Raw genomic sequence first — 25,639 nt, forward strand, 5'->3', positions numbered from 1 at the left:
AAGACTCAACCAGTGAATGCATGGATGGTTGAAACAAACAAATAAAAAAATCCATGTTTCTCTCTCTCTCAAATCAGTTTTTAAAAAAACTAAAAGTCTGGTTTACTTAAGATTGTGGAGCCAGGAAATGCCCTCCTAGGGGCATTCGTGAGCCTAGTAGGTAAACATCCCAGAGGAGAGAATCAGTCCCTGCCTTAACCAGCGCACATAACTAGTTCTTATAAATGGCCACTTTCTGCAGAGCTTAGATAGACCCAGGCCAGAAGTGCAGGCCCAATAAATTCCTAAAGGGCTATTTATCTTCATATAAAACAATACAGCTCAAGAAAGGAAGAGAAACGGTAACAGAAGTTAAGGATAAAGCACTTTTATTGCAAAGTATACATTGAAACATAGGGGCAACCTTCATGTCATGCATAACCTGCCATCCCTCTAGGGTTGCTGTTTTTTCTTTTGGGTATTTGAACATTAAGCTGGAGTATTAAGTGCCCCTGGGGTCCAGAATTTTGCCTATGAAGAGAAGGGCCCCCGTGTCCGTGTCCCTCAGTACAAAGATGAACGGCTGGTTAAGGTGATAGTCCAGGGGGAAGGTGAGGCGAGCAGGCTGGAGCTCTGCGCTGGGGGTGGTGCCTGCCCCGTCCTCATTCCACTCGAAGCCAGCCCGATGTTCCACTTGAGTAAGTTTGATAGATTTGCCCGTGATCTTGCTGAAGTCTGGTGAATCGAACAAGGATTGCAGCTCTGCAGAGATGGGGAGAGATTTCCATTAAAACCCTGTCTTAGCCAACACCCCAAGGAAGAATACAGCCCTAATTCCTAAATCCTGACTCAAAGAGGGAAGCAGGCTGGGAGTGGAACAGCTCTTTTGACCTTTTGTGAGATAGATAGGGCTCCAGTGAAAGGCTGAGTGATTTGCCCAAAAGCACACAGCAACTGAGGTTAAGCTTAGAAACCAAATCTTACAGATCTGTCTTGAGAGGCAGGGTTCTGAGTGCCTGTTACAGGATGTATGGTCATGGCACTAAGGAATGAGTCTGATAAGGACGGCAGCTCAGTCTTCTCCAGCACCGTGTATGAGAATTAAGGAATCATCCCAGGGTCTCCCGACAAAGGCGAGTTCTGCTTGGCGAGGCAGAAGGCTCAAAGACGCAAGCCCACCCACCCCCAAGGCAAAGGAGCCTTGCAGACATACTCATGTCCTGCAGGGACTTAGTGACTTCGCCTTCGTAACTCAGCTTCAGCTTGGGGACGGCCAGGACTGCCTGAACGGTCTTCAGTTCTCGGTCTATGTCATGAATGAACTCAGAGGTGAGGCTCTCTTCGATCATGGTCAAGTTCTGGGTCGCTCTCAGGGGCAGGAAGAAGATGATACTCATGCTTCCAGTCAAGGGCAACTGGGCAATCTGAAACAACAGGAAAGAGACCACATGAGTTAGTCCTTTGGAGCTTAGGAACCTAGGGATACACACGCACATGCACTCGTGCACACACACACACACACACACACACACACACACACACGGTGGGGCCCTGGCCCTGCTTTCCCCAGCCCCTAATCTATTTCACAATTGTCCCTCTAGGCTGTTGCGTCCATGCAGCAAGATGTTTACTAACGTTCCTTCAAAAAGTTGACGTCTTTTCTTACCTTGGCCCGATACCAACTGATTATCTGCTGAAAGAATTTTCTCGCGTGGTTCTAAGGAGGTGGGATTGCATTCTAGGTCTCTGTCTTCTCCCAAGGTTTATCTGCCAACAGTTACTAATCATCTGTTATACAGAGAGCCCTGGACCAGAAGCGGGGGCATTGGGTACAGCAACACAGAAGCCACAATAACGTGGGTCCTCTGACCGGAGGTTTTTACCCCACGATCCACGCAACAAATTGCATCCCGGGCCCCAGGAGCCCCTGAAATTATGTACAGAAACGTGTGTGTGCGCATACGTGACATTTCTTTCAAGGATTTCAGGTGCGTTGTCAGATTCCCAAAGAAAAAGGTTAAGAACTACTGACTTAGAATTAAAAGAAGTCAGGTACATGTGAAAGACTTAGAAGGTCAGCAATTTGGAGTCTGTGACAGTTTTTGAAAGTTTGGCTTTGAATTCCAGAAATAAAAGTACCCCTCCCCCCCACACACACACCCACACAAATAAAAAGAAAGAAGGAAAGAAAAGGTTTTTTAAAAACCAACAATTTGGAGGGCCCTAATTTCACAATAAGGTAATGTCACATTACCTCATTAGTTCTTACAAGTAACCCTGAGAAGGTAAGTTTCTACCCACTTTTATTTTAAGAAAAAAAAAGGGGGGGGCGCAGAGAAGCTATTAACTTGTGGAAAGTCACGCAGTAGGTAAAATTCAGATCGCTGTCAGATCTCAAAAGTCATTCTATGTCCACGACACCTGTCAGTCTTTGTCCACTCCCCACCCCTACAAACCTTGCAGTTCAGATCAGAATCCAAGCCATAGCGTAAGACAGCCTTGGGGTCTGACATCATGGGCACTCTCACAGTCCTCTCCTCATCCAAGTGGAAGTCCTGGAGGGAAGTCTTTTTGGGGTCAAACTTAGTTACCCACTGCCCTGGAATGAGACAAATGGAGTGCCCTAAGTCCCGGGAGACCAGAAAGGCTAGGACCGTGCTGAGACCAAAGCACAGCTAAAGGAATCTCCGTTGTCCAAGGCCTCGACACATCAGGGGATACGTAAACTCAGAAGGAAATACGTCTATTTTATTCATCTGACTGTCTGGATCGTACACGGTCCCCGATCACCGGGGAGAACAGTAAACTGGTGTACGCTTCTCCAGCGGTGTGTCTGGGAGACAGAATCAAAGCAGGTCAGAGCTGGAAGGGGCCTGGACATCCTCGCATCACCCCTCTCGTAGCTGGAAAAGCACTGCAGCCCAGAGAGGCAAAGTGACTTGCCAAGGTCACACAGCGCACTGATGATCAGCTCCCAGAGTTCAATGCTGCCTTTTAACAGAAAGTGCTTCTTTCACTTCCTGGGGATCAGGGCTGCAGGTTGAGCGTTTCTCTAGGAGTTTAGGGGTCCATTCTTGCTACTGCTTGATAGATGGTTATAAAGCATTTTAAGGGGAGGTTGCCCGAAACCCCACCCGAGGCTTCTCTGAATGGGGCTGGCCTCACACGGGCCCGGGGAAGTCTTGGGCAGAGCACCACAGCCTGGAAGAATGCTGTTAGAGAGCCAGCAGTGGCTTATTGGGTCCCTGCTCCTGGGCACAGCGCTAGGGCTGATGTGAGGGTGGGAGGGGACCTAGAGTGCCTTTGAAGTAAGTGCATCGTCCCCGTGTTAGAGATGAAAGGCTATGGAGGGTGTGCAAGGCTCTGCAGCCAGGAAGACAGAGCCGGGCCCTGACGCTCATCTGACTCCAGCCAGAAACCGAGCAGTGCCCAACCCACACAGGCGCAAGCGTGGTCCTGTGTTCTTTCCTCCACTCGTCTCCTCACGGCCTCTTACACTTCGCAGGCCTGGGATCTGACCGCACCAGGTAACGCGCAGCCAAGTGCGTTTCTCAGGCCCTCCTCTGGCTTCGCCTCGGCCTCCGGGTTGTTGTGGAACTAGGTCTTTGACTTCCCCCCTTTCCTGGTCCTGCCTGACCCCCACCATCCACCCTTGGCCTAAAGAGACGCGGAGAAGGCCTCACCCTTGAAGTAAGCCACACCCAGAAGGAGAATGCTGATTTCACTGGGCAGGTCCCTTGTGGACCTGGCGATTTTCCCTTTCGTCTGGGCCTGCACCCAGTTGTTAATCTCCTGAAGGTCCGTGCGGGAGTTGCCGGTCAGGACCCTGGGCCTGGTCCCGTATGACTTCTCCAGTGGTGCGACGAAGCTGGATTTTATCCGCAGCTCTGGGGAGAGAAGGCGCGGGGTTAGTGTGGTCTGAGAGCGAAACCAGCATCCGCTCCTTGGAAGCATGCCAGGCTCAGCTTCTGGTGTACACGCGGGCCCTGACTTCCCGCCTGCTGTCTTCCCATGGCTGGCTGGGACTCCGTGCCCGCTTCCCCACGCGGCACTGGGCAGGGAACTACAGACTCTGCTCCTTGCTGTTTCTCCTCGTGTTACTGCCCTCCCCTGACCCTCCCCCTGTCTCCCTCAGCCCACTTCCTCTTTCGGATCCCCTTTGGGCTCCCAGGGCCCCTTCCTGCCTACCGGGGCTAGACCTGGCCGGGGCAGACATGATCGGCTGGTTAGAAAGAAACGCCCCACGCTCCTCCCGCAGCCCGGGCGAGCACACTCACTCTTCTCAAAGACGATCCGGGAAGCAGTCTTGAGGTTTTTCTGGGGGGCGGTGACGGAGGCCAGGAGTTCCTTGTAGGTGCCGTGGATGTCTGGGTTGGTGATCAGGTCATAGTAGAGAGCCCGGTGGATGCTGGATTCTGTCCGCTGTTCAGCTCCTGCCAGAGAGACAAGGATGTGGGCTCGATGACTGTTCACCAACCAGCTCAGGCCAGCTCCCAAGACAGGACAGAGCAGGAACACTGGACCTTAGTCTTCTGTCTCCTGATACTGGAGACATTCTTAGGTAGGAAGGACTTGGAAGGCAACAGAAGAAATAGAGGTTTTCCTAAAGCAGACTCAGGGCATCAGGCCCAGAGAGAGATAAGGGTGGGCCTGAGGGGTACAGGTCCCTGTGCTTCTCCCATCACAGCACTCACCAGACTGTTCTGTAGTTACCTGTTGGTTATTTACTTATTTTTATTGATTTTTTTTTTTTTGAGAGAGAGAGAGGAAGGGCGGGAGAGACAGACAGACACACACACAGACATCAATGTGTTGTTCTGCTTATTTATGCATTCATTGGTTGATTCTTGTATGTGCCCTGACCCAGGATGGAACCCGCAAGCTTGGCATATCGGGACAATGCTGTAACCAACTGAGCTACCCGACCAGGGCCTGAGTTACTCATTTCCCCGTGACCCAAGTGAAGGCAAAAACTGTGCCCACTTTTGTGCAGTTATATCCCCAGAACCGAGCCTCGTGCCTGGCACGTAGTGGAAGCCCATTTAAGGAGTTACTGCGTGTCGAAGTCACCATGTCAGTGAGTGGTCCTGAAGCCGCACACCGGTGTCAGCACCCTCCTGGGAGCGAGGGACGTGTGTGCGCACAGCACTTGCTGGCTGGGACCTGCTGGGGCTCGTCTCAGCATCGCCGCGGCCCTCCCTAAGATGCAGCCGCTCCAGGGGTTAGAGAGCCAGAGATGCACGGCGGCCCCATGGCAGCTCTGGGATGGGGTGGGGGCTTTCTGGTCAGAGGACTCACCCAGCGAGAGGGCGGAGAGCGCCGTGGCCACGCTGAGCGGAGACAGGAGCACATTGGCCGCGGGGCTCGAGCTGGATTTCACGCGGTACAGGTCGTAGCCAAAGTTGGAGACGGCCGCTGCCAGCTTGTTCACGGGGACCTTGAAGAAGGGGTCCTCCTCCTCCACGGACCCCGCCGTGGTCTCGTGGTCTGGGGAGCCCTGGGTTTGAGGACAAGGACCAGTGGAGACGAGCAGTGGGCGACTGGTCTCCGCCCCGCTGTGGAGGGACTGTCGCTCTGGCCCCCGCCCGACTGTGGTGTGGTTAGCCTAACGCTGAGTGGGCATCAGGAGCTCTGCTGGGGAGAGGCAGCCCGGAAAAGAGACTAGCTGACCAGGTTTCAACACTAGTGACCTGCGGCCTCAGGCCGGTGACACACTTAAAAAAAAAAAAAAAGTCCAGCCGGTGTGGCTCAGTGGTGGAGCATTAACCCATGAACCTGTTTGATGCAAATCAGGGCGCCTGCCTGGGTTGCAGGCTCGATCCCCAGTAGGGGGCTTGTGGGGGGCAGCCGATGAATGATTCTCATCATTGATGTTTCTTTCTCCTTCTCCCTCTCTCTGAAATCAATAAAAATATTTTTTAAAATAAAAAAATTAAATTAAAAAAAGTATTTAAATACAAGGAAAGAAGAGGAGCCTCCTTCTCTCCCAAGAAACCCCGTTCTCAGGCCAGACCAGGTTCCTGTCTGCTCTCCCTCACTTCCTGCTCCCAGCTCTCCCTCTACCCGTCAAACCTCCGTCTTCGATGGCCCCTGATGCGATCACCTCCTCCACCACAGACTTCCCCAGTTTGTCCCAATCGGAAGGGACCTTTTGGTTTTCTGACCTTTTTTAGAGTTCAGTGCCATATATATATTAACCACCTGCCCTGCGCTGACGGGGCGCTGTGCGAGTTCTTTTCATTTGAGTTGCTTCATCTCATGCTTGTTGACGTATTTGATAACCTCCCAAGACTAATATCTCAGACGTCTGAGTCCCTTGAAGGCAAGAACTGCCTTTTGCAGAGTAGGTGTTCAGTAGATGAGATATAAGTGCCTGGCCACATGGCCCTGTAACGGTGGGTGTTTTTAAATCCCATTTCATAGATACAAGTGACTTGTCTAAGGTCACAACGTTAGTGAGAGGTAGAGCCAGAATTCAACTCGAGCTCACGACGAAGTCCAGGCCTGCAGCCAGTGTGCCCTGGCCCCTCGTGTGACAATAACGCCTCGTGGTCACATTGCATCAGCCTCCTAGCATCTGCCGTTGCAACTCAAGTTGTGCTCCCTCCGAAGCTTTACATGGGAACAGATATCTACGAATAGCGCCCCCTCATGAGACCCGCAGCAACGCAGGTAATGAGGGAGGGTCTGCACTGAAGGGGCACCCGGGGCTTGGGAGAGTGCTTTTGCTTTTCGCTTTGGGGGATCTTATTTTTGTCCCCACTCTGTCCTCTGAAAGGTGGGGCAAGACATTGTCACTGTTTTGCTGATGTCTAGGTGTAGAGGCCTAGCCTGGAACCTGGGTGCGTGCTGAGGAGAGGCCCCCGACCCACCACCACTTCCCACCCCCCCACCCACCCCACCCCCCACCACTGACCTCCGGGCTGCCAGCGTTGTTCTGGCAGCGGCCGCTCCCGAGGAGGGCTCCAGTCCAGAGGAGTAGCATGAGGGCCTGCATCCCGGGGCCTGCAAGAAAGCGAGAGGTGGCAGGCTGCGCCCCTCACCCCCCACCCTGCACCGCCAGGCCAGCCTGGGCACGGAGCAGGGGCTTGGCAGGACTAGGCACCGTCCCTCCAGCCTCCCAGGCTGCAAGTGGACGCTCAGCCTAGATCCCTCCCGCCCAGCAACTCCCGACCCTCACCTGCCTCGGGGCCCACAGTCCTATCAGGTGAGCTTGAGCTCTCACTGCATTGTCTGTGTCAGGAGACCCACCTGTGAGCCTAAAGCCCAGGACCCTGAAGACCCAGCAGTGGGCTCCTGTGTGTGGGTATGTCTAGCAAACGCACACCAAGGTTTTCCCTGGAGGCACCGGGCCAGCTCAGGATATATAGGATTTGGGGCAATGTCTGGTAACAGAATGGGGGCAGCATCTAGGCCTCGTGAGTAGAATCACTGAATACAGAGAATGGAGGCATCCGGTCCGGGCCCTGCTCTCCCCAGGAAGTTCTCAAACTCGTTGACCTCCTCTGGCCTGGAAGCTGTGGCCTCATAAGGGACTCATTTCCTTCCCAGACAGAGCTCTGATTCTCGCGGTTAGGAGTGCTGGGCCTCGGGTGGGACAGCCTGGGCTCAAATTTGAATTCTGTGTCTTAATAGCTTTCTTTCTTTTTTTTTTTTTTTTTTTTTTTTTTTGCTAATTTTCACTTGATATTTTTTTCCATTGATTTTTAGAAAGAGTGGGAGGGAGGGGGAGAGACAGAGAGAGAAACATCGATGTGAGAGAGACACATCGTGTCCCAACTGGGGCAGGGGGATCAAGCCTGCAACCCAGGTACATGCCCTTGACCAGAATCGAACCCTGGACTCTTCAGTCCACAGAGCCAAACTGGCTATAGTTTAATAGCTTTCTAAATCATAATATCTTCTCTAGTAAAATGGAAATCAAGTAGTTCTTAACTATTGTGATAAGGATTAAAGTAGATGATGCCTTAATCGCACTTCCCAGTGCCAGAGACAGGTGAGCTCTCCAGTGGTCCCTGAGTCAAAACATGTCCCTCCAACGGGAACCCCAGGGCCCCCTTCTCCCCTGGGAAACCAGGTCTTCTTCCCCCTGCCCCCTAGAAATAGCTCTTACTCCTCCGAAGCCTTCTTTCCTTCAGGTTAAACAACCCCCCTCTTAGGAAGACCACCCAAGTCCCTTCGACTCCCCAGCTGTGTTCTCTTCTGACCCGGCTCTGGTCTGGCCCCTGGACCTCAAGGGAAAAGGGAAATCTGGGTCCAGGGCTCTAGGTCAAGCATGTCAAACTCTCGGCCCGCAGTCCGAGTGCCTCATTTATTTGGCCCGTGTTAGCCTCTGAGTTTGACATGCTTGCTCTAGGTGCTCCGCCATCCCTTACCCTCCTGCACTCACTGTACATCTGGGTTCACCCCTAGGATCATGATGTGGGGGGAAGGGATGGGGAAAGGGATGAGGCAGCTGAGGGTGGGGGTTCCCAAATCAGATCTTCCAAGAGGCCTCCTGGCTAGAAAGTGGGACAACATCTCGACCACCAGGACTTTGTCTGGTCCATGTCCTCCATCCACACTGCCAAGTCAAGAATTTGCAATCTGTCTTCCCTGCTTGTCCCTTCCCTCCCCTGCAAAACACACACACACACACACACACACACACAGACCTCTCATTGTCCCTTCATGTACCCAATCACACCCCACACACACAACACATACTTTTCTGACTTCTCAGAACAAATAGGAAAGTTGGGGGTGCAGTGTGTGATTTTTGGCCGAAGTCCTCAAAAGTAAGCCTGATAATCCACTGGGCAACGTTATAGAGCATGAAAGGCAACAAAAGAAAAGACGGCCGCCTGAGTGTGCTCAGCTTCTGCCTGGACTGCCCGTGGGAACCCGCTTTCCCTGTAAACCCTGATCCGGAGCGCGTGTCCCGGGAGGAGCCCCGTCTCCTCAGCAGCTGCCCTGCCACATGGCTGCCCCTGCCGCGCAGGGAGAAATCTCCCCTGGAGACAGGGCCAGATAGAGACCTTAACACCATCCAGCTTTCAGCTGCGCTCTCCACCCAGCCAGCCCCACCCAGAGCTGGCGGGAGCCCTCCTCGCCTGAGGCTCTGGAGACTGGTTTATTGGAGACTGAACACTCAGTGGGATCCGCAGGCAGCGAGGCCAGAGGAAACGCTGTCAGCTCCAGCTGCTCTGGCCAGTAGGGAGTTGCGACAGGAGCCAGGGACGGGTCATCCTGGGACAGTGTTTAAGCAGACGAAGTTCACCATTCCAATCCCTGTGAAAGGGGGACCTTCTCTGCGGGAATCCCTACAGAGTCTGAGCCCAAGCCCCAGGTCCCGTGATCACGATCACCATGTGGGTGGGCTGCGGACTGAGGATGACGGGAGGGACCCTGGTGGGATAAGGCACATGGCTCCACAGCGGGCCCAGGGCCAGGCACCGGGACGCGCAGTATTAATAGCACCTCTTTGAGTCCTCCACCTTAGCCCTGGGGATGAGGGGAGGGGAGAGGTTATTGAAAGCCCCCTACAAGGCTAAGGGTCTGCATGGGGGGCCCCTCTGAGCACACTCGATGCCTTGTCCAGGGCGATTGTTCATGGGCCGGGGCAGGCAGCCATTGCGGGCCAGGGGCAGAGGGACGACGATGCCATCCTGTCCAAAGGGCAGCAGTATTCCAGCCAGATTCCTGTCCTACCAGGTTGGGGAGGGCACGGGGAGGAAGTAGATACCTCGCTGCTGAGCCAAGGTCAGGCCTTCTCTCTGCCACATGGCCCAAATCAAAAGGCACAAGGAACTGGGATTTCATGATCTTGCCTTCAAACTGGAAGGATCCATTTGAGCCAATGCATGTGTTTCTAATTAAACCCAATTGTGAGACAAACACCACCACCACCCTCCTCCTCCTCTTCCCTCTCTCTTTCCTCCCCCTATCCCCTCCTCCTCCCAGAACCACAGAGCCTTCAAGCCACATGGTGGTGGACCACATGGGCCGTGCAAGGAAGGGAACACCCTCTCCCCTGGCTCAGGGACGGAGAGTCCAAGGGGTCCCCTCCCAGCCCACCCCACACCAGTGACTCCATCAGTCCCCAGGCAATGTTTCTTATGAAGACCTGATTAAGGGGCCAGAGTGCCCATGAGCTTCCCCTCCCCACACCTCAGAAGGACCAGCCTTGGACAAGTACTCCCTGGCCCCTGCCTCTCCCACCCTCAGCCTGGGGCTGAACTCCCAGTGGGGATGGGGATGGGCAAGGCAGGCAGTGATGGGGTTTCTGGGAAGCCTGCAGCTGTTCTTTGGCCCGGACCCACGCCTTGCTGTGGCATGCCTCAGGGAGCGGAAGGGGCGTGGGCAGCATTCTCTCCAGCACTGGCAGCTGAGCCCCCAAACCCCAAACACTGGCTGGGCTAAATAACAATCTTTGTGTGTGAGAGGCCAAAACCCCGTTGACCTGCCAGCGTTTCCTGGCAGCTCACTTGGCCGACAGAACAGGGTGGGCCCTGGGGAGAAGGACCCAGCTGTCCTCCATCCCAGCCCTCCAGCATGGCTCAGCAGCCCAGCTGCTTGGCAGTGTTGGGAAGTCACCATTGAAATCAGCACCAGTTGCCCGGAAAGGCAGCGGAGAGCTGAGCCCAGGGAAGGCTGGGCTGCAGGACGGGCTGCCTCCCCAGCGGCCCTGGTGGAAGCACAGATCCTGGCAGCCTCCTCCCCTCCGGGCTGCAGAGCCTCTTTGAGGTGCCACTCAGACCTGACCCTGCAGCTGAGCTCCCTGCTTCTTCCCCCCAAAGCCCCCTCCACTGTTTCCCACCCACTTCATTCAAGGTCTCCCAGCCTCTCCTAGTGGTGCACCGGAGTTTGGGGGTAAATGGGTTGTCGCCTTCTGACCCCCAACTCCCTCTGCCTTCTCTCATCCACTAGCCCTGATGCCCATGCTGCAGAGGCTACTGTTTCCCCACCTCCTCTCCCTTGCACCTCTCTTTCCCACTCCCCGGGGGGCCCTGCCTCTCCCCAGCCCCCACAGCCCACGGGAGTCCATCCTGTCTTCCCCTGACACCAAGGCCAGACAGGGCTGCTTTACCTGTGGGTGCGCTGCAGCTCGGCGCCCAGCTCAGTCTGCACACTGAGGGGGCTCCTGCAAACACAAGAGCTTTTTCTGTTGCCTCCCAATCCAGCTTCCAGCAGGCTTCAGATTACAGCTACTCCTGTCTTAAAGCGACCTGCACTCAATTCAGATTCTGCGATTGCATAATTGTCTGGTGTTAACTTTAACCCACTGCTGCCCTTCCCCCATGCACCCCTACGACACACACACATTCACACACCCTACTCCACCAGACCCTCCTTCAAGCCCTGGCCTTCCTCCCTGCCTGAGGTTTCACCCCCAGAGGGCACCCTGGCCAGCCCGGGTGGGAGACAGGACTGAGGAAGAGTCTTGTAGGAGGAGGCCCCAGAGGCGGGCTAGTGGAGTGGAGAAAACACTGGCCCAATACTGGGGTTCTGGGTTTTCCCTGGTCCTTGGCTCTGACACTAACTGGGATTTAGGGCAAGGCAACTCTCATGGTTCCTCCCTTTCTCAGCTGAAAAATGAAGGGATAGTCTGGCTGGGTATCTCAGTTGGTTAGAGCAGTGGTCGGCAAACTCATTAGTCAACAGAGCCAAATATCAACAGTACAACGATTGAAATTTCTTTTGAGAGCCAAATTTTTAAACTTAAACTTCTAACGCCAATTCTTCAAAATAGACTCGCCCAGGCAGTGGTATTTTGTGGAAGAGCCACACTCAAGGGGCCAAAGAGCCGCATGTGGCTCTCGAACCGCAGTTTGCTGACCACTGGGTTAGAGCATCACCCTGATATGCCAAGGTTGCAGGTTTGATCCCTGGTCAGGGAACCTACAAGAAGCAACCAATGAATGCATAAAGAAGTGGAACAACAAATCCATCTCTCTCTCTCTCTCTCTCTCTCTCTCTCTCTCTCTCTCTCTCTGTCTCCTTCCCTCTCCTAAAAAAATCAATAAGTAAGAAACATTTTTTAAATGAAGGAATGAGCTTGGCTGGTATGGTTCAGTGGTTGAGCATCCACCTATGAACCAGGAGGTCACGGTTTGATTCTCAGTCAAGGCACATGCCCAGGTTGTGGGCTTGATCCCAGTAGGGGGCATGCAGGAGGCAGCCGATCGATGATTCTCTGTCATCACTGATGTTTCTATCTCTCCCCCTCCCTTCCTCTCTGAAATCAATAAAAATATATAAATAAATTTTTATAAAATGAAGGTTGATAACAGGCCGGGTAGCTCAGTTGGTTAGAGCATCATCCCGCTATGCCAAGGTTTCGGGTTCGATCTCCAGTCAAGGCACATACAAGAATCAACCAATGAATGCCTAAATAAGTGGCATAACAAATCAATGTTTCTCTCTCCCTTCCTCTCTTTCTCTAAAATCAATTAAACACACACACACACACACACACACACACACACAACACACCAAAAAAAAAACACACACACACACACACACAAAAAACCCGAAGGGATGGAACTGGAATATCTGTGTGCTTTTTAAAAATTCTATGATTCTGAAAGGTCATTGGAGCCCTAACCAGTTTGGCTCAGTGGATAGAATGTCGGCCTGCAGACTGAAGAGTCCCAGGTTCGATTCCAGTCAAGGGAATGTACCTTGGTTGCAGCCACATCCACAGTAGGGGATGTGCAGGAGGCAGCTGATCGATGTTTCTCTCTCATCGATGTTTCTAACTCTCTATCCCTCTCCCTTCCTCTCTGTAAAAAAATCAATAAAATACATATATTAAAAAGAAAGGTCAGTGGAGAAAATATCTGAACAGAAGGGAAAATGGGATGTATTCTAAACAGTATTCCTAAGAGAAGCCGAGTGTGCCTGGTACCCACAGAGGCACGAAATCTGTGTTAAAGATCTCTGTTCCTTTTGCTAGTTAGCAAAGACCCAAGCCATCAGTAGTAGCCATTCTGCCTAATTTACACTCTTATTTTTCCCTTTATTGATTAAGGTATTACATATGTGTCCTTATCCCCCCATTCCGCCCCCCACCAGGGAACCTCAACTTCTGTGAGGTTCCTGGGAGCAGTGCTAGGGCCCCTGGTTAGAATTTTCCAGTGGACAAAGTTCAGCTTTATATAAGGAAGAGTGTGTCAATAGTCAGAGTTCACTCCATTCAACAAAAAGTTGAGTACCTCAACACTAGCTGAGGAATACAGAGATGAATTAGACTCCGTGCCCACCCTCCAGAAACTTCCTGGCTGATAACAGAGGCTGATATGAGAACAGATCATTTCAATATAATGCAACACATTCTGCGATGGTAGTCTTATAGCTGCGTTGTCCAATACAAAAGCCACTAGCAAGAGTGACCATGAGCGCTTGGGATGTGCTAGTCTGAGCTGTGATCTGCGGTAAGTGTAAAATATGCACCAGGTTTTGAATACTTAGTATGAAAAAACAATTGTAAACCATCTCAATAACTTTATACTGATTACACATATTGGGTTAAATAAAATACATTATTAAAATTAACTTCACCTATTTCTTTTTTAATGTGTCTACTAGAAAATCTTAAATGACATATGTGGTTTGCATTGTATTTCTATTGGACAGCACTGCTCTATGGGGCATTGTGGCAGCATAGTTGGAATATAGGGATCTAAACTGAATCTTGAGGAGTGAATAAGAATAAGCTAAGCATAGAACGGTAGGAAGTTTAAAAAAAAAAAAAGCCCTGGTTGGTTTGGCTAGTGCCATGGTCAGCAAACTGCAGCTCCCGAGCCACATGCGGCTCTTTGGCCCCTTGAGTGTGGCTCTTCCACAAAATACCACGGCCTAGGGCGAGTCTATTTTGAAGAAGTGGCGTTAGAAGAAGTTTAAGTTTAAAAAATTTGGCTCTCAAAAGAAATTTCAATCGTCGTCCTGTTGATATTTGGCTCTGTTGACTAATGAGTTTGCCGACCACTGAGCTAGTGGATAGAGTGTCGGCCTGCAGACTGAAGGGTCCTGGGTTTGATTCCGGTCAGGGAATATGCCTGGGTTTCGGGATCGATCCCCACTGGGGCGGGGGGCAGGGGGGAAGGGGAAGGGGGGGCATGCAGGAGGCTGCCAATCGATGGTTCTCTTTCATCATTGATGTTTCTGTCTCTCTCTCCCTCTCCTTCCTCTCTAAATCAATAAAATTATATTTTTTTAAAAAGAGAAGAAGAATGGTAGGAAGGACATGACTGCCTGAGTAGACAACTTGAAATTGGACCCCTGTCTCACACCATACACAAAAATGAACTCTAGGTACATTAGATATTTAAATGTGAAAAACCATCTCTGTTTTTACATAACCCTTTTAAATGAATATTTAATTTTTTTTAATTTTTGAATAGAGCTTATTGTTTACGTGGTTAAAAACTCAAAAGCAGCAAAAAGTATGCAGTGAAAAAAGCCTTCCTCTCTCTCTAATCTTCAGTCAGGAACTTCACTGCCTGGAGACAGTGGATGTTAATCTCTTTCCCATGTATCCTTTCAGAGACAGTTTTGATGCTTTAAAAAGCAAACACAAACACATATATACAACAGGAAAAATTGTAAATGTTTCAGAAAAATGTATAGATGGATTATCTTTGTGATCTCTGGGTAGGAAAGATTTTTTTTTTTAAAGACAATATACACCAAAAGAAGCACAAATGATAAAAGACTGATAAATTGGGCAATAAAAATAAAAAACTAGTTTTCATGAAAAAGTACCATAAAACAAAATGAAAAACAAGCCTCACACTGGGAGAAAATGTTTGTAACACAGATAACTGATACAAAGAAATCACTGTGATACAGGAAGAATTACAAATCAATAAGAAAAACAATTCAACAGAAAAATAAGGCCAGGTAATTCACAGAAGACAAATCCTAAAAGATGTTTTGTCCTCACCTATAATCAGGGGAATGCAAGCTAAAACCATAATTGATGAGTGTGTTTCACACTCATCAAATGGGCAACATTTAAACATCTAACAAAACCAAGTGTTGGCCAGGATCTCTGATGCCCGGCTGGCGATACAACCAGTTTGAAAAAACAATCTGAAACAGATGGCAAAGTTGTGCATAGCTGTACGTGGCAGCCCTGGCAGATAAAGGTAGGTAAACCCAAACCCACAACTCAGTAATTCCACTCCTAAGTATGTGAGCTGAAAACACGCCACATATGTGCACAACGAAGTATGTAAAGAATGTTCTAGAAGCAGGATTTGTAGAGGCAAAAAAAAAAAAAAAGGGAGCTCCCTGCATATCCATCAGCAGGAGACTAAATAAAGGCTGTAAAAGCCTACAGCCTGAGAAATAATCGAGGGAAGCCATTTAAATCAACACAAATTTATCTCACAATGTGGAGTGATGCAAATTACAGGAGCATGACAACAGGATGATACATTTATGTAAGGCTTAAAAACACACAAAATGATACCGTAGAGCACTGATAGATAAAAACTCAGGTAGTGAAAATTGAAAAATGCATGAAAATGAAAACCAAATTCCGGATAATGGTCATGGGGGCAGGGAAAGGATTAGGGGACGGGGATGTAAGCCTGTCGCTATACTGAGACTATTTTTCAAGCTGAGCAGTGGCATTATGCAATTCATTATACCTTTCCATATGTCCCAATTACTTCTCTTTCCTCCAATGACCGTGACAGGAGTGCTTCCCTCTCCTACTGAAAAAGAGCCCCCCACCCCCGGTGTTCTTCAAGGGCCGTGCTCCTGCAGGTAGCCCCGCTCCTGAAGGGTCACTCCACAGCCTTTATAAAAGTGTGAGGCTTGGTCCTGGCCGTCTTTCTCTGGCTGGAGTGTTGGCCCACGCCCCGAAAGGTCGCAGGTTTGTCAAGGGCATGTACCTGGGTTGCAGGTTCGATCCCCACCCCATTCAGGATGCATGCGGGAAGCAATCAATCAAAGTTTCTCTCTATCTTCCCTTCCCCCCCCCCCCCCCACCCCAGCCAACTTCCTTCCACTCTAAAATCAATAGGAAAATATCCTCATGTGAGGATTAGTAACAACCAAAAAAAGCCATTTTCTCAAGACAAAACTCCAGGAACTTGAACGATGAGCCCCACCGCTTTGGCCTTCTGCTTCATTCGTCTCCCACACAGTCTGTCCACAGATTCTATAACATGTACCTGCAAAACATGTCTGAGTTCTGACCACTTTCCTCCACAGCCTGCACCCTGGGCCAAACCATCCATGTCTCTTGCCTGCTGACCCATCTCCCTACTCCTGCATCCATCCCCCTATAACCTGTCCTCCACGTAGCAGCCAAATGAGCTTCTAGAGCTTAACGCAGACCGTGGCACCCCTCGATGAAAAGCCTTCCACAGCGAATGAATTCTTGCCATCCACAATAACACAGATGAACACAAACATGAGGTTGAGTGAAAGAAGCAAGACAGAGAGCCTGGGCTGTAGGATTCATTTATGTAAAATCCAAAACCAGGGAAGACAAATATGCTATTAGAAGTCAGGAGGGCCCGGCCAGCGTGGCTCAGTGGTTGAGTGCCAACCTATGAACCAGGAGGTCACGCTTCGATTCCTAGTCAGGGCACATGCCCAGGTTGTGCACTCAATCCCCAGTGTGGGGCTTGTAGGAGTCAGCCGATCAATGGTTCTCTCTCATCGTTGATGTTTCTCTCTCTCCCTCTCCCTTCCTCTCTGAAACCAATAAAAACATATTTTTTAAAAAATAAGAAATCAGGAGGCTGAATGCTGTTTCTTGATCTGGGTGCTGGTTGCAACAGGGGCATTTGGTTCATAAACAATTTCATTAAGCTTATGTACAGTTATGACTTGTGTACTTTGCGTACTATATTTCAACACAAAATGTTCACATGTTTGTTGTGAAGGCTGCTCTGCCACCAGCTTCCGGCTGCAGGAGCAGGGAGCTTGTCTGCTTGTTGGCGGCACCGTATCCCCAGAGCTGGGTGGGCTGCGGGGCGCACAGGAGGTGTGGCATTTGGTAAGGATGCAATTAAAGCAGCCAGAGCAGCTGCGGGAGGACCTAGGAGGCCATGGCAGTGACCCTCAGGGTGATGACTAGATTCAAACCTTCTCCCTCCCTCCACTCCAGCCCACGGACCTCCTGCTCATCTGGAACCTTCCAACTGCGCTCCCACCTCGGGAACTCTGCACTTGCTATTCCTCTGCCAAGACACTGTGGAAGGCTACTAATTGAGGGGGTGCCACGGTCTGGTTTAAGCTCTTCCCCCGATTTCCACGGTGCCCCCCTCATCCCTTCAAGTCTCACTCCCAGCTTTCTTTCTCATCACAGCGCTAATCACTCTCCGACATTCCAGATATCCCACTTGTTTATTCATTACCTGTCTCCCCACCTGCTAGTTTGTGAGGAGCAGGATTCCATCCCTTGATTATAATCACTGCCCTTCAGGGCTGCAGGTGCTGCTGCCACATGGACACCCTACCCTCGCAGACAAGGGCCCACCCACGTGGACACCCGTGCTACCCCTGCCCTGTGCCAAGGTGCCCCCAACCACTTCCCCCAAATCCTCGGGCGCTGACAGCCTCCAGCTGGAGCCGCCCCCCGGCTGGCGGGCGCCAGCTCCTGGCAGAGGGGCCAGCGTGTAATTAGAAACTCCTCAAGCTCCCTAATTGCCAGTTCTTCTCCCCAAACAGGAGGCTGGTGCTATTCTGAGCAGCCCTTGTTGCGGGCTGCCTGAGGCCTGTGGAGAGGGGCAGGCTGAGAGCAGAGCCAGGCGGCGCCGCGTGGAGGTGGCCCCCCGGAGAGGGCAGAGGGGACTGCACAGTGGAGAAGGGCTGGCGAGCAGCCAGAGACCAAACGTGGCACAGAGAGGGCTGCTGAGTCTCAGTCCAGTCTCCCTGTGGCCTCCTTCCCTCCTCCCTCCAGCCCCCCTGCCCCCTCCCATGCCCAGAACAGTGACATCAAAGCAGCCCATTCATTCTTTATTCAGGTAGCATAAAAATCACTACAAAAACTTTACAAAAGAGCCCTAAGGAGCTAATGCCACCCCCCCCCCTCAGCCCCTGAGACCCCAGGCAGAGGAGGAAGAGGAGAGAGGAAGGCAAGGGAGTCCGGGCAGTGTGGGCATCACTAAGGACCAGTGGGGAGGCTGAGGTGACGGGGCAGTGGGGGAGGCTGATGGGCCTTGGGCAGGTGATGGCAGATGCAGAGCAGGACAAGGCTGACCACAGGGTCTAACCCCAGGACAGTGCTCTGGCCCTGAGCCACCCCAGGGCCCATCTCTCCTCTCCCAGCCAGGGCATCCAGTCCCTCCTCTCCACCCTCGGGTAAACAAAGGTGACTAAGGAATAACCCACCTACCTTGCTGACAAAAGTGGGTCCACCGCTGCCCCTCCCCCAACCCCACCCGCCCCCAAACTCCCCAAGAGGAGATAGAAAGAATGGCGCCTCTCCTCCCCAGACTGCCCGCCCAGGCCCCCACCCCTCACCCCACAAAGCTGTTTGGAAAGAGTCACATGAATTGAGAGGCTGGCCCAGGCGGGGACTCAGGATGCTGGAGCCCACAGCCCCTCACTTGGGGCTATTAAATTGGGGGTAATCCTCCTCGGAGAGGGGCTCCAGTTTCAAGTCAGGGCCGAAGGGCTTGTCGCCGCGGACGAAGGCCTTCAGGTCCTGGAGGAAGTCCCTGCTGTCAGGGGAATCCTGCTGCTCCTTGTGCTCCCGCTGCGCTCCGGGGTTGGGGTTCCTCACGCTGCCCACAAAGAGGGGCAGGCTCGTGGTGTCTTCGAGAATGAAGAAGAGGAAGGGGCGGTTCACGCTGAAGGTGGAGAGGGACATGCGGGACATGGCCAAGCTGGTTGCCGCGGCCGCCTCCACGCCGGCCTCACTGAGCTCCAGAGTGGACTGATGCTGTACGCTGGACACCACCAAGCCCTCGTCCGAGATCCCACTGAGGTCTGGGTTCTGAAACAGCTCCTGCAGGCCTGCCCAAGGTAAAAGGTAGCTGGTCAGAGGTGCCTTCCGCCCCATAGGCTGCCTGCACCTGCCGGGGAGGGTGTCTGGCATGCTGGCCAGGAAACACCTTGTACCCACAGCTGCCTGGTTAATTCCCACTTAACCTTCAAGTATCAGCTTAAAGGTCACTTCCTCCAGGAAGCCCTCCCTGATCCCCAGCTCCAAAGTCCAGACAGGTGCCTCTTCAATGTTCTGAGTGAGCTGGAGAGAAGCCCTCTGTTCTATTACTCATGCTGAATTCTAAGTGCTGGTTCCTCACCTGCCCACTCCATTAGACTGAGCTCTTTGTACCTGGGGGCGCTCTCCTACCACCCAGGCTCTCCACCTGGGATTCTCTGCAATACAGTCGGGCAGAGCAGGTCCTCATTCCCTGACCACCCAGCGCGTCCTAGGACAGACAGTCCCGGGACTCACATCCAACCCTCTCGCCTCCTTAAGCCTCAAAACAGGCCAGAACACAAGGCTAGCTTTGTCCCCGACCCCCGGCCAGCTGGGGCTTCCTCCGCCTCCACCCTGCCCAACCTGGCCGAGGTGGCGGTCCCAGGCCCCTCCTTACCCAGCTGGCTGAGGGTGGCCACAAGGTCCAGCTTGTATTTCAGGTGCAGCTTAGGCAGCTGGACCTTGGTGGGCCTCTCCCAAAGCAAGGGCTGATGCAGGGTGTCCCAGCTCAGGTTGGCCAGCACCTGGGACACATTCCACTCAAAGTAGGTGGGCACAATGACCACAAAGCTCATGTTGTTCTTAAAGGGGAAGTGAGCCACCTACAGACAAAGGAAGGAGACAACGTGAGGACCAGAAAGCACCCAGACCTAGGTGGGTCTGGGCCAGGGTGTGCTTCTGAGACCGATGGACCGGGGTTCCAGTCCATCCTGCTTAGGCATGAGCTCAGCCTCCCCGAGCCTCCAATTCCTCCCCTGTGAAGAGGGGTAACACTACCTACCCACACTGCAGGTTGACGTGTGACCAAAAGGGATAACGCTTGCTAATGGTGTCGGTCTAGCTCTTCACCCGCCACTACCTGCTAGCCCTGGGACTTGGGGTGAAGGACCCCTGTGTGCCCCTCTCAGTGTCTCCATGTATACAGTGCACTTGGGTTGCTGGATTTCAAACTTTAGCCCCAGGTTCTGCAGAGCAGTTGCTGCAGAGGGTGGTCCTCTCTCCACCACTCTCACTTCAGCAGTGACTCTGCCCAGCCCTGTGACCTGGGCAAGGATTTCATGTGGACGGGCTTCCGGAGCTAAAGAAAGACGAAAACCCCCGGTCTCGATGGTCTCTTGCAGCTTGGACTCCAAGGCTCTCAGCGGGCCCAGATGGGTGGCAGGACCCCCAGCATTTGGCTGCCTGGCCTGCCTGCCGAGTGCCTGCGAACAGCAAGGTCAGGGAGCAGGAGGAATGGAGACAACGGGGGAAGGAAGTGTGGGCAGGACAGGGCCTGGCGGGAAGGAGCAGCAGGAAGAAATCTGGTGGGGTGGTAAACCAGACCAGCCTCCTTTCAGGGTGAACTGGACAGAAGCCGGGACACTGCTCCAAGGGCCGGCCTCGTCCACAGGCCCCCACCGGAGGGCTGCAGAAGCAGATGTGGCCTGTGTCCTGCTGGCCTTGTGACACTACCCAACACTGCCCTCTCAGCCACGGGCCCCCGGGGTCAGTGCCTAAGCCAAGGGGACCACATGTAGACTAGAAGCAAGGGCGCCCACCCCTGAGATAGCCTGGCATCGCACTCTATCCAATCAGAATGTCCTGTCAGGATGCTGGCAGATGCATCCCAATCAGATCCTCCCTTCATAGAAACACTGCGTGAGAGCTCAGGTCGCATCTCCCAGGCTTGGGGGTGCTAAGACCCCAAGTGGCTCCATGGCTGCTGGGGTGCCCCACACCCCATGGGTCCTTGTCCTAAAGCCCTCGGAACTAGAGATCACCTGGGTCTCAACTCAATGCCCTCTCCTCAAAAAATGCTCTCTGGCCACTCTATCTAACATATCACCCCTAGATCCCCTTTTAAAGGTTTTTTTCCCTCGTAGCACCTATCATGAACTGAAACTATCCTGTTGGTGTTGGTGTACTTGTGTACTTCGTGTCTTCCCACCTGAGAACAGGGACCTGGGCTCCCCTTGTGTTCCACTAAATGCCCAAGGCCTAGCACAGTATCTGCAGAGAGCAAATGCCCAATATGGTTTTGTTGAATGAATGAACCTCAAAGAGCCTGGAGCCTCAGTCCCCCTCGGCGGGGGCATAGTGAGCCCTTTCACAGCCACGCGCCCCAGGGACATAACTACCAGGAAGGTGAGGGCACACCTCCCCACCCCTGTGCCTGCCCCATAGCCTGCTGCTCCCTTCCCCGCTCCCAGCACGCAGGCCCAGCCTGGCCAATCAAGGGCGACCTGTATCGAGGGCTGCTCCAGCAAGGTCCAGCGCAGCGGGTACATGCGGGCCTGCATCATGTCCACGGGCACCGTGAACTGCCCGTCCAGGTGGAAAGTTCCTCTCTGGGTGAGGCTCGGGTCGAACTTGCTCTTCCAGAAACCTGCATCCAGCAGAGGGCAGGGCCACAGAGACTGGACCGGGGTGGGTTCTAGACCACCAGCCTCTTCCCCATCCCACCCAGAACCCATTCCAGGGACCAAAGGTGGGGGCCAAGACCCCAGAGGGTGCTGGGCCAGTTGATGCCCAGTGGATCTGAGATCTCTTTTCTATAGAGTTTTAATAATCTGGACGTGCATTTTCCCCATACCCTGCCATGCTCCCACGAACCTGCCCCCCCCCCCCCCCCGCCCCCGGGGTCTTTTCAGACCGGGTTTCCTTCTCGGGTACTCTCTCCACAACAGCCCCATCCAATTCCTGGGCCCCCTCCCTGCCACACCACTACCTGTCCCCCACCCTCTCCCAAGCCACAGCCAGAGGCTCCGCCCTGAGGAGGAAGAGTGAGGGCTGCACAGCCGGCTCAGCCTACAGGGCGGGGGAGGAGCTGCCAGGGTGGGAGCCCTGAGAAGAGGAGCCGCGCACCCTGGAAATGGATGACGTTGAGGAGGAGCAGCACTGTGTCATCTGCCATCTCCGAGAGGAAATCCTCAATCTTCCCCTCCGTGGTCTCCTTCACCCATTTGTTGATGTTTGCCAAGTCATCCCCCTTCTTTCCAATCAGGTTAATGGGCTTTGCGCCAAAGAGGTGTTCCGATTGTTTCAGGAAGTCCTCTTTGATGGGAAATCCTACGCAGAAGGGACCGCAGGTTGTTCCCGGAGCTCAGGCTCCACAGACAATGATCCAACCGGCTGAAGCCAAGCCCATCTCCCTCACCCTGCCCACCCCCACAGAGCTCCCTGCCACCCGCACCTACCTTTCTGCAGGTACATTCTAGCAGCCATTCGGAATGCCCCAGGGCCCAGGTCCTGGCAGAGGCGGCTCAGCAGGTGGGGGAGGCAGGGCCCTGAGTCTGCATGCAGCACCTGCTGCAACCTCTGCAGCGTTTGGTTCTGAGCACCTGGAGGGGACCGCATCGCTGTGGCCAGGCTGGGGCTCTTTCCCACCACCCCTGCCGCCCCCGCCCAGTCCCTCTTGAGTACCCACGGCGAGCACGCCCCTGGGACCACACACTCTCCTCGTGTCCACCGAACTGGTCTGAGTCACAGGACCCCCCAGTTCTACTTTCATGTCTGCTGCTGCTAGTCTGGGTGACCACGCCTCATGGAAATTGTCACTCCTCTCTGAGCCTCAGTTCCCCACAACAAGACCCTCCAGTCCAATGGAGACATTGTCGCTATCAAACTCTTGCCTAAAAGTCACCAGAAGCAGATCCTTGGGCCCAATTCCTGGGAATCTGATTCACAGAGACTTGAGGTGGGCCCAGGGGTCTGCATTTTGACCAAACGTCAAAGTGACCCCGATGGAGGAGTCATTCTGAAGTAGTGAGGTCCTACTGGCCTCCTAGCTCTGCTGGTCTGGACAGGTGCTGCCATAGTACCTAGTGCCAGGTGCGACAGTGCCAGAGCCACACTCAGAGGCGACAGGATGAGGTTGGGGTGGGTGGAACTTTGGGCCACCTGGGAGAACAGGTCTGTGGTGAAGGCCATCATGGCCTTGGCCAGCCTGCGGGTCTGCTCCGGGGTTGGGGCCTCACTGCAGTCTCCTGAGGCCTTCTTCAGGTCAGTCTGGCCATCAGGCTCCTGCAGGGATATATCGGGGGTCAGTGGAGGCCAAGGGTCACTCCGGTTCTGTGTTGAGGATCTGCTTCCCAGCCCCTGGGCCTATGGGCAGGAGGGCCTTGTCCCAGGCCTGCCTGACACATTCTGGGGTCTGGATGCCTTCCTCTGGTCCCTCACCCTCTCTCTTCAGCCCTCCGCCTCAAGGCCACGCCCCCAGTTCCCTCACCCCTGCTGATTGTTCCCCCCTCCCTCGGGCCCGCCCACTTTTTCCCAGCCCCACCTGGTTGTACCTGGTTGACCAGCTTGAGGAAGCTAAGTGGGGACAGCTTCTCCTGGCTTGGCCCGGTCACTATCTGAAGAAAGGAGGGAGCAAATGGAGAGGGATCCTTCCCACAGGTCCCCCACCCTGCATGAGCCGCAGGTGCGGCCTCTCAGCCCCTCTTCCCAGTACCTGCTGGCTCATGGGCTCCATGGCGCTGGCTGGAGAGAACTGTTGAAAAAGGGGTGAGGAGAGGAGGGGGGACCCCCTCAGAGCCAGACCCTCCTGCCCTTCTCTGCCCCCTCAGACCTATGGCCTCCATACCTACCTCCCCTCCCTACCCAGACCCAGACTCCTGCCCAGACTCACCACTGAGCAGGGCCCTTGCAGGCAGGACAAGCTGAGTACCAGGAGACCCCGGAGCAGTGCCATGTTCCTGTGAGGGGCAGGAAGCTTGGTGGCCAACTTGCCCCCCCACACACACACACTGTCACCAATGATCTGACTGGCTACCTGAGCCAAGCCCCTACACCCACCATGGAATCCCACCCGCACGATCCCTGGCCGGCAGAGTCCCGAGCCATCATCGCTGAGGACAACGCCAGCTACAGCACACAATCCCCAAAATACACCAGCAGTGGCTCTCAGCTCCGAGGGGGGGTTTTGGTTCATGGGGGGAAACCATATCAAAGCGAAGAAAGCCCTCCTCCTCCAAGGCCTGGCATTGTGAGTCAGACCTGGGTGTGAATCCAGACGGACTCTTGCCAGAGGACCCTGCACCTCTCCCTTACCCCTCGGGGCCTCTCATCTTGTAAAACGGTGGCACAGGTCCCTGCCTCCTCCCCCGGGTATTGTGAGGACCAAATAAGACAGTGTTTGTGAGCCCGGAGTACAAGGCCTGGCACTCGGCAATGGCTGCTGGCCGCCTAGCCAAGGCCCCTCTTCTGGGAGCCCTGCCTTGTCCTGGGGCTCCCTCCCCACATCTCCTATCCAGCTGGCCCACCTTTTCTGGCTGGTCTGGTTTGGCCTTGCCCACAAGGGTGGCAGGCCCGGGAGGCCCTGCGGTCTCAGCAGGGGTGGTGGGGTGGCCCCAAGAGCCGCCTTGTTGACCCAGCAGCAGAACCCAATGAATGACTCTGGCCAGAGCCACCTTTGGACTTTTGGGAAACACTGCCCCAGGCTGCCTCCGGGAAGTGTAGATCTAGCCTCAGAGCGGGTCTCACACACCCCACCCCCATCTCAGGGCCCGTCCTTCCGGAGGATCCTTCTACCACCCCTGGCTCCACCCCATCACACCCAGGGCCCTTGGCCGAGGTTCTGATCCCCAACCTGGGCTTTTGAATCTTCCTGGCAAGAAATGACCTCCAGTTTTTCAAGTCCCAGAGAGCCTTCCCCTGAACCCCCCACCTTTCATCACCCCAGGAGCCTGGGAAACAACAGGCTCCTGAATAAATTCAGCCCAGACCCCCTCACCAAGTGGGCAGCTCCTACCTCCTCTCCTGCCCGAGGAGCAGGCCGTTAGCACTCCCCTCCTACCTCTAGGCTCCTCTGCTGCACGCGATGTCCCTCTGGGATACTTGGGTGCTCCCCACGCTCTGCTCCGGCTCCAGCCAGCCCCGCCGAGCCCTCCCCTCCCACCAGGACCTTTGCTCTCAGCCAACCCCTGTGCAGATTGCTTTCTCCTCTGGTAAATATTGACCTGCATATCCGATTAAACATTGATATTGGGGCCGGAAGCCCCTTTCCCACCAGGGCATCTAGTCCTGAGACAGCCACCTGGAACCACACAGATTTGGGTCCCACCTGAGCCTGGAGAAAGGAGGTTCAGGAGACAGTGGAGGAGGCTATCCTCATCCAGAGAGCAGATCCAGGAAGGACAGGAGCCTTCCAGAGACCCCATTAGGTGGAGGATCATCCCTGCTTTCGTCAGGCTCAGAGAGGCTATGTAACCTGCCCGAGGACACAGAGCTGGGCTGTTCCATCCAGGTCCCCACTTCCTTTCCTCTCCCCACAACTGCCTCCCATCCCAAGGGGAGGGAAGGGGAAGCTGCAGGAGCATATGGAGGGAACCCAGGATAGGATGCCCATTCCTACTCTTACATGCCCAGGATCCTGATTGGCTGCCTTCAGCCTGGGTCAGAAGGCAGGGGATGGAACGAGATGCTGAGGGATGCAGCCTCTCTCAGCACCCTACCTCACTAGGAGCAATGCCTGCTTACCTGGCCAAGGGGGAGGGCTCTGGAACCTGGCGTGGGGATGCAAGAAGC

At 53.8% G+C, this 25,639-nt stretch overlaps 2 protein-coding genes across 3 annotated transcripts; both read right to left on the reverse strand.

The window, feature by feature from the left end:
- Window positions 1-351: 351 nt before the first annotated feature.
- On the reverse strand, window positions 352-11,146 carry SERPINF1 (serpin family F member 1). The gene is made up of 8 exons (XM_028155052.2): window positions 11,048-11,146; window positions 6,896-6,984; window positions 5,278-5,476; window positions 4,257-4,412; window positions 3,663-3,866; window positions 2,436-2,578; window positions 1,193-1,403; window positions 352-741 (listed from the first exon to the last, which is right to left on the reverse strand). The coding sequence occupies exons 2-8, from the start codon at window positions 6,974-6,976 to the stop codon at window positions 482-484; spliced, it is 1,254 nt and encodes a 417-aa protein (XP_028010853.1). The 5' UTR covers window positions 6,977-6,984; window positions 11,048-11,146; the 3' UTR covers window positions 352-481.
- Window positions 11,147-18,464: 7,318 nt separating this feature from the next.
- Window positions 18,465-23,804, reverse strand: SERPINF2 (serpin family F member 2). Of its 2 annotated transcripts, XM_054709540.1 has the most exons (9): window positions 23,742-23,804; window positions 23,565-23,603; window positions 23,404-23,466; window positions 22,933-23,134; window positions 22,309-22,452; window positions 21,977-22,180; window positions 21,355-21,497; window positions 19,530-19,734; window positions 18,465-18,942 (listed from the first exon to the last, which is right to left on the reverse strand). In XM_054709540.1, the coding sequence occupies exons 1-9, from the start codon at window positions 23,802-23,804 to the stop codon at window positions 18,530-18,532; spliced, it is 1,476 nt and encodes a 491-aa protein (XP_054565515.1). In that variant the 3' UTR covers window positions 18,465-18,529. The 2 variants fall into 2 exon arrangements, with proteins under 2 accessions (XP_054565515.1, XP_054565516.1); XM_054709541.1 differs by lacking the exon at window positions 22,933-23,134 and having other exon boundaries at window positions 23,394-23,466.
- Between the last annotated feature and the right edge of the window lie 1,835 nt (window positions 23,805-25,639).

This window comes from Eptesicus fuscus, chromosome 20 (assembly GCF_027574615.1).
Source record: "Eptesicus fuscus isolate TK198812 chromosome 20, DD_ASM_mEF_20220401, whole genome shotgun sequence".
Lineage (NCBI taxonomy): Eukaryota > Metazoa > Chordata > Mammalia > Chiroptera > Vespertilionidae > Eptesicus > Eptesicus fuscus.

What these genes read in the sequence shown, in the direction of transcription:
- SERPINF2 (XM_054709540.1), bottom strand. Translation starts at nt 23,804, where the DNA reads ATGGCACTGCTCCGGGGTCTCCTGGTACTCAGCTTGTCCTGCCTGCAA. An exon ending in TGCAAGGGCCCTGCTCAGTG is followed by an intron (nt 23,604 to 23,741) that starts GTGAGTCTGGGC and finishes CTTTTTCAACAG; the next exon opens with TTCTCTCCAGCCAGCGCCAT. An exon ending in GGCCACCCTCAGCCAGCTGG is followed by an intron (nt 18,943 to 19,529) that starts GTAAGGAGGGGC and finishes TACCTTGGGCAG; the next exon opens with GCCTGCAGGAGCTGTTTCAG.
- SERPINF1 (XM_028155052.2), bottom strand. Translation starts at nt 6,976, where the DNA reads ATGCAGGCCCTCATGCTACTCCTCTGGACTGGAGCCCTCCTCGGGAGC. An exon ending in GCTCTCCGCCCTCTCGCTGG is followed by an intron (nt 4,413 to 5,277) that starts GTGAGTCCTCTG and finishes TCTCTCTGGCAG; the next exon opens with GAGCTGAACAGCGGACAGAA. An exon ending in CCGGATCGTCTTTGAGAAGA is followed by an intron (nt 3,867 to 4,256) that starts GTGAGTGTGCTC and finishes TTCTCTCCCCAG; the next exon opens with AGCTGCGGATAAAATCCAGC.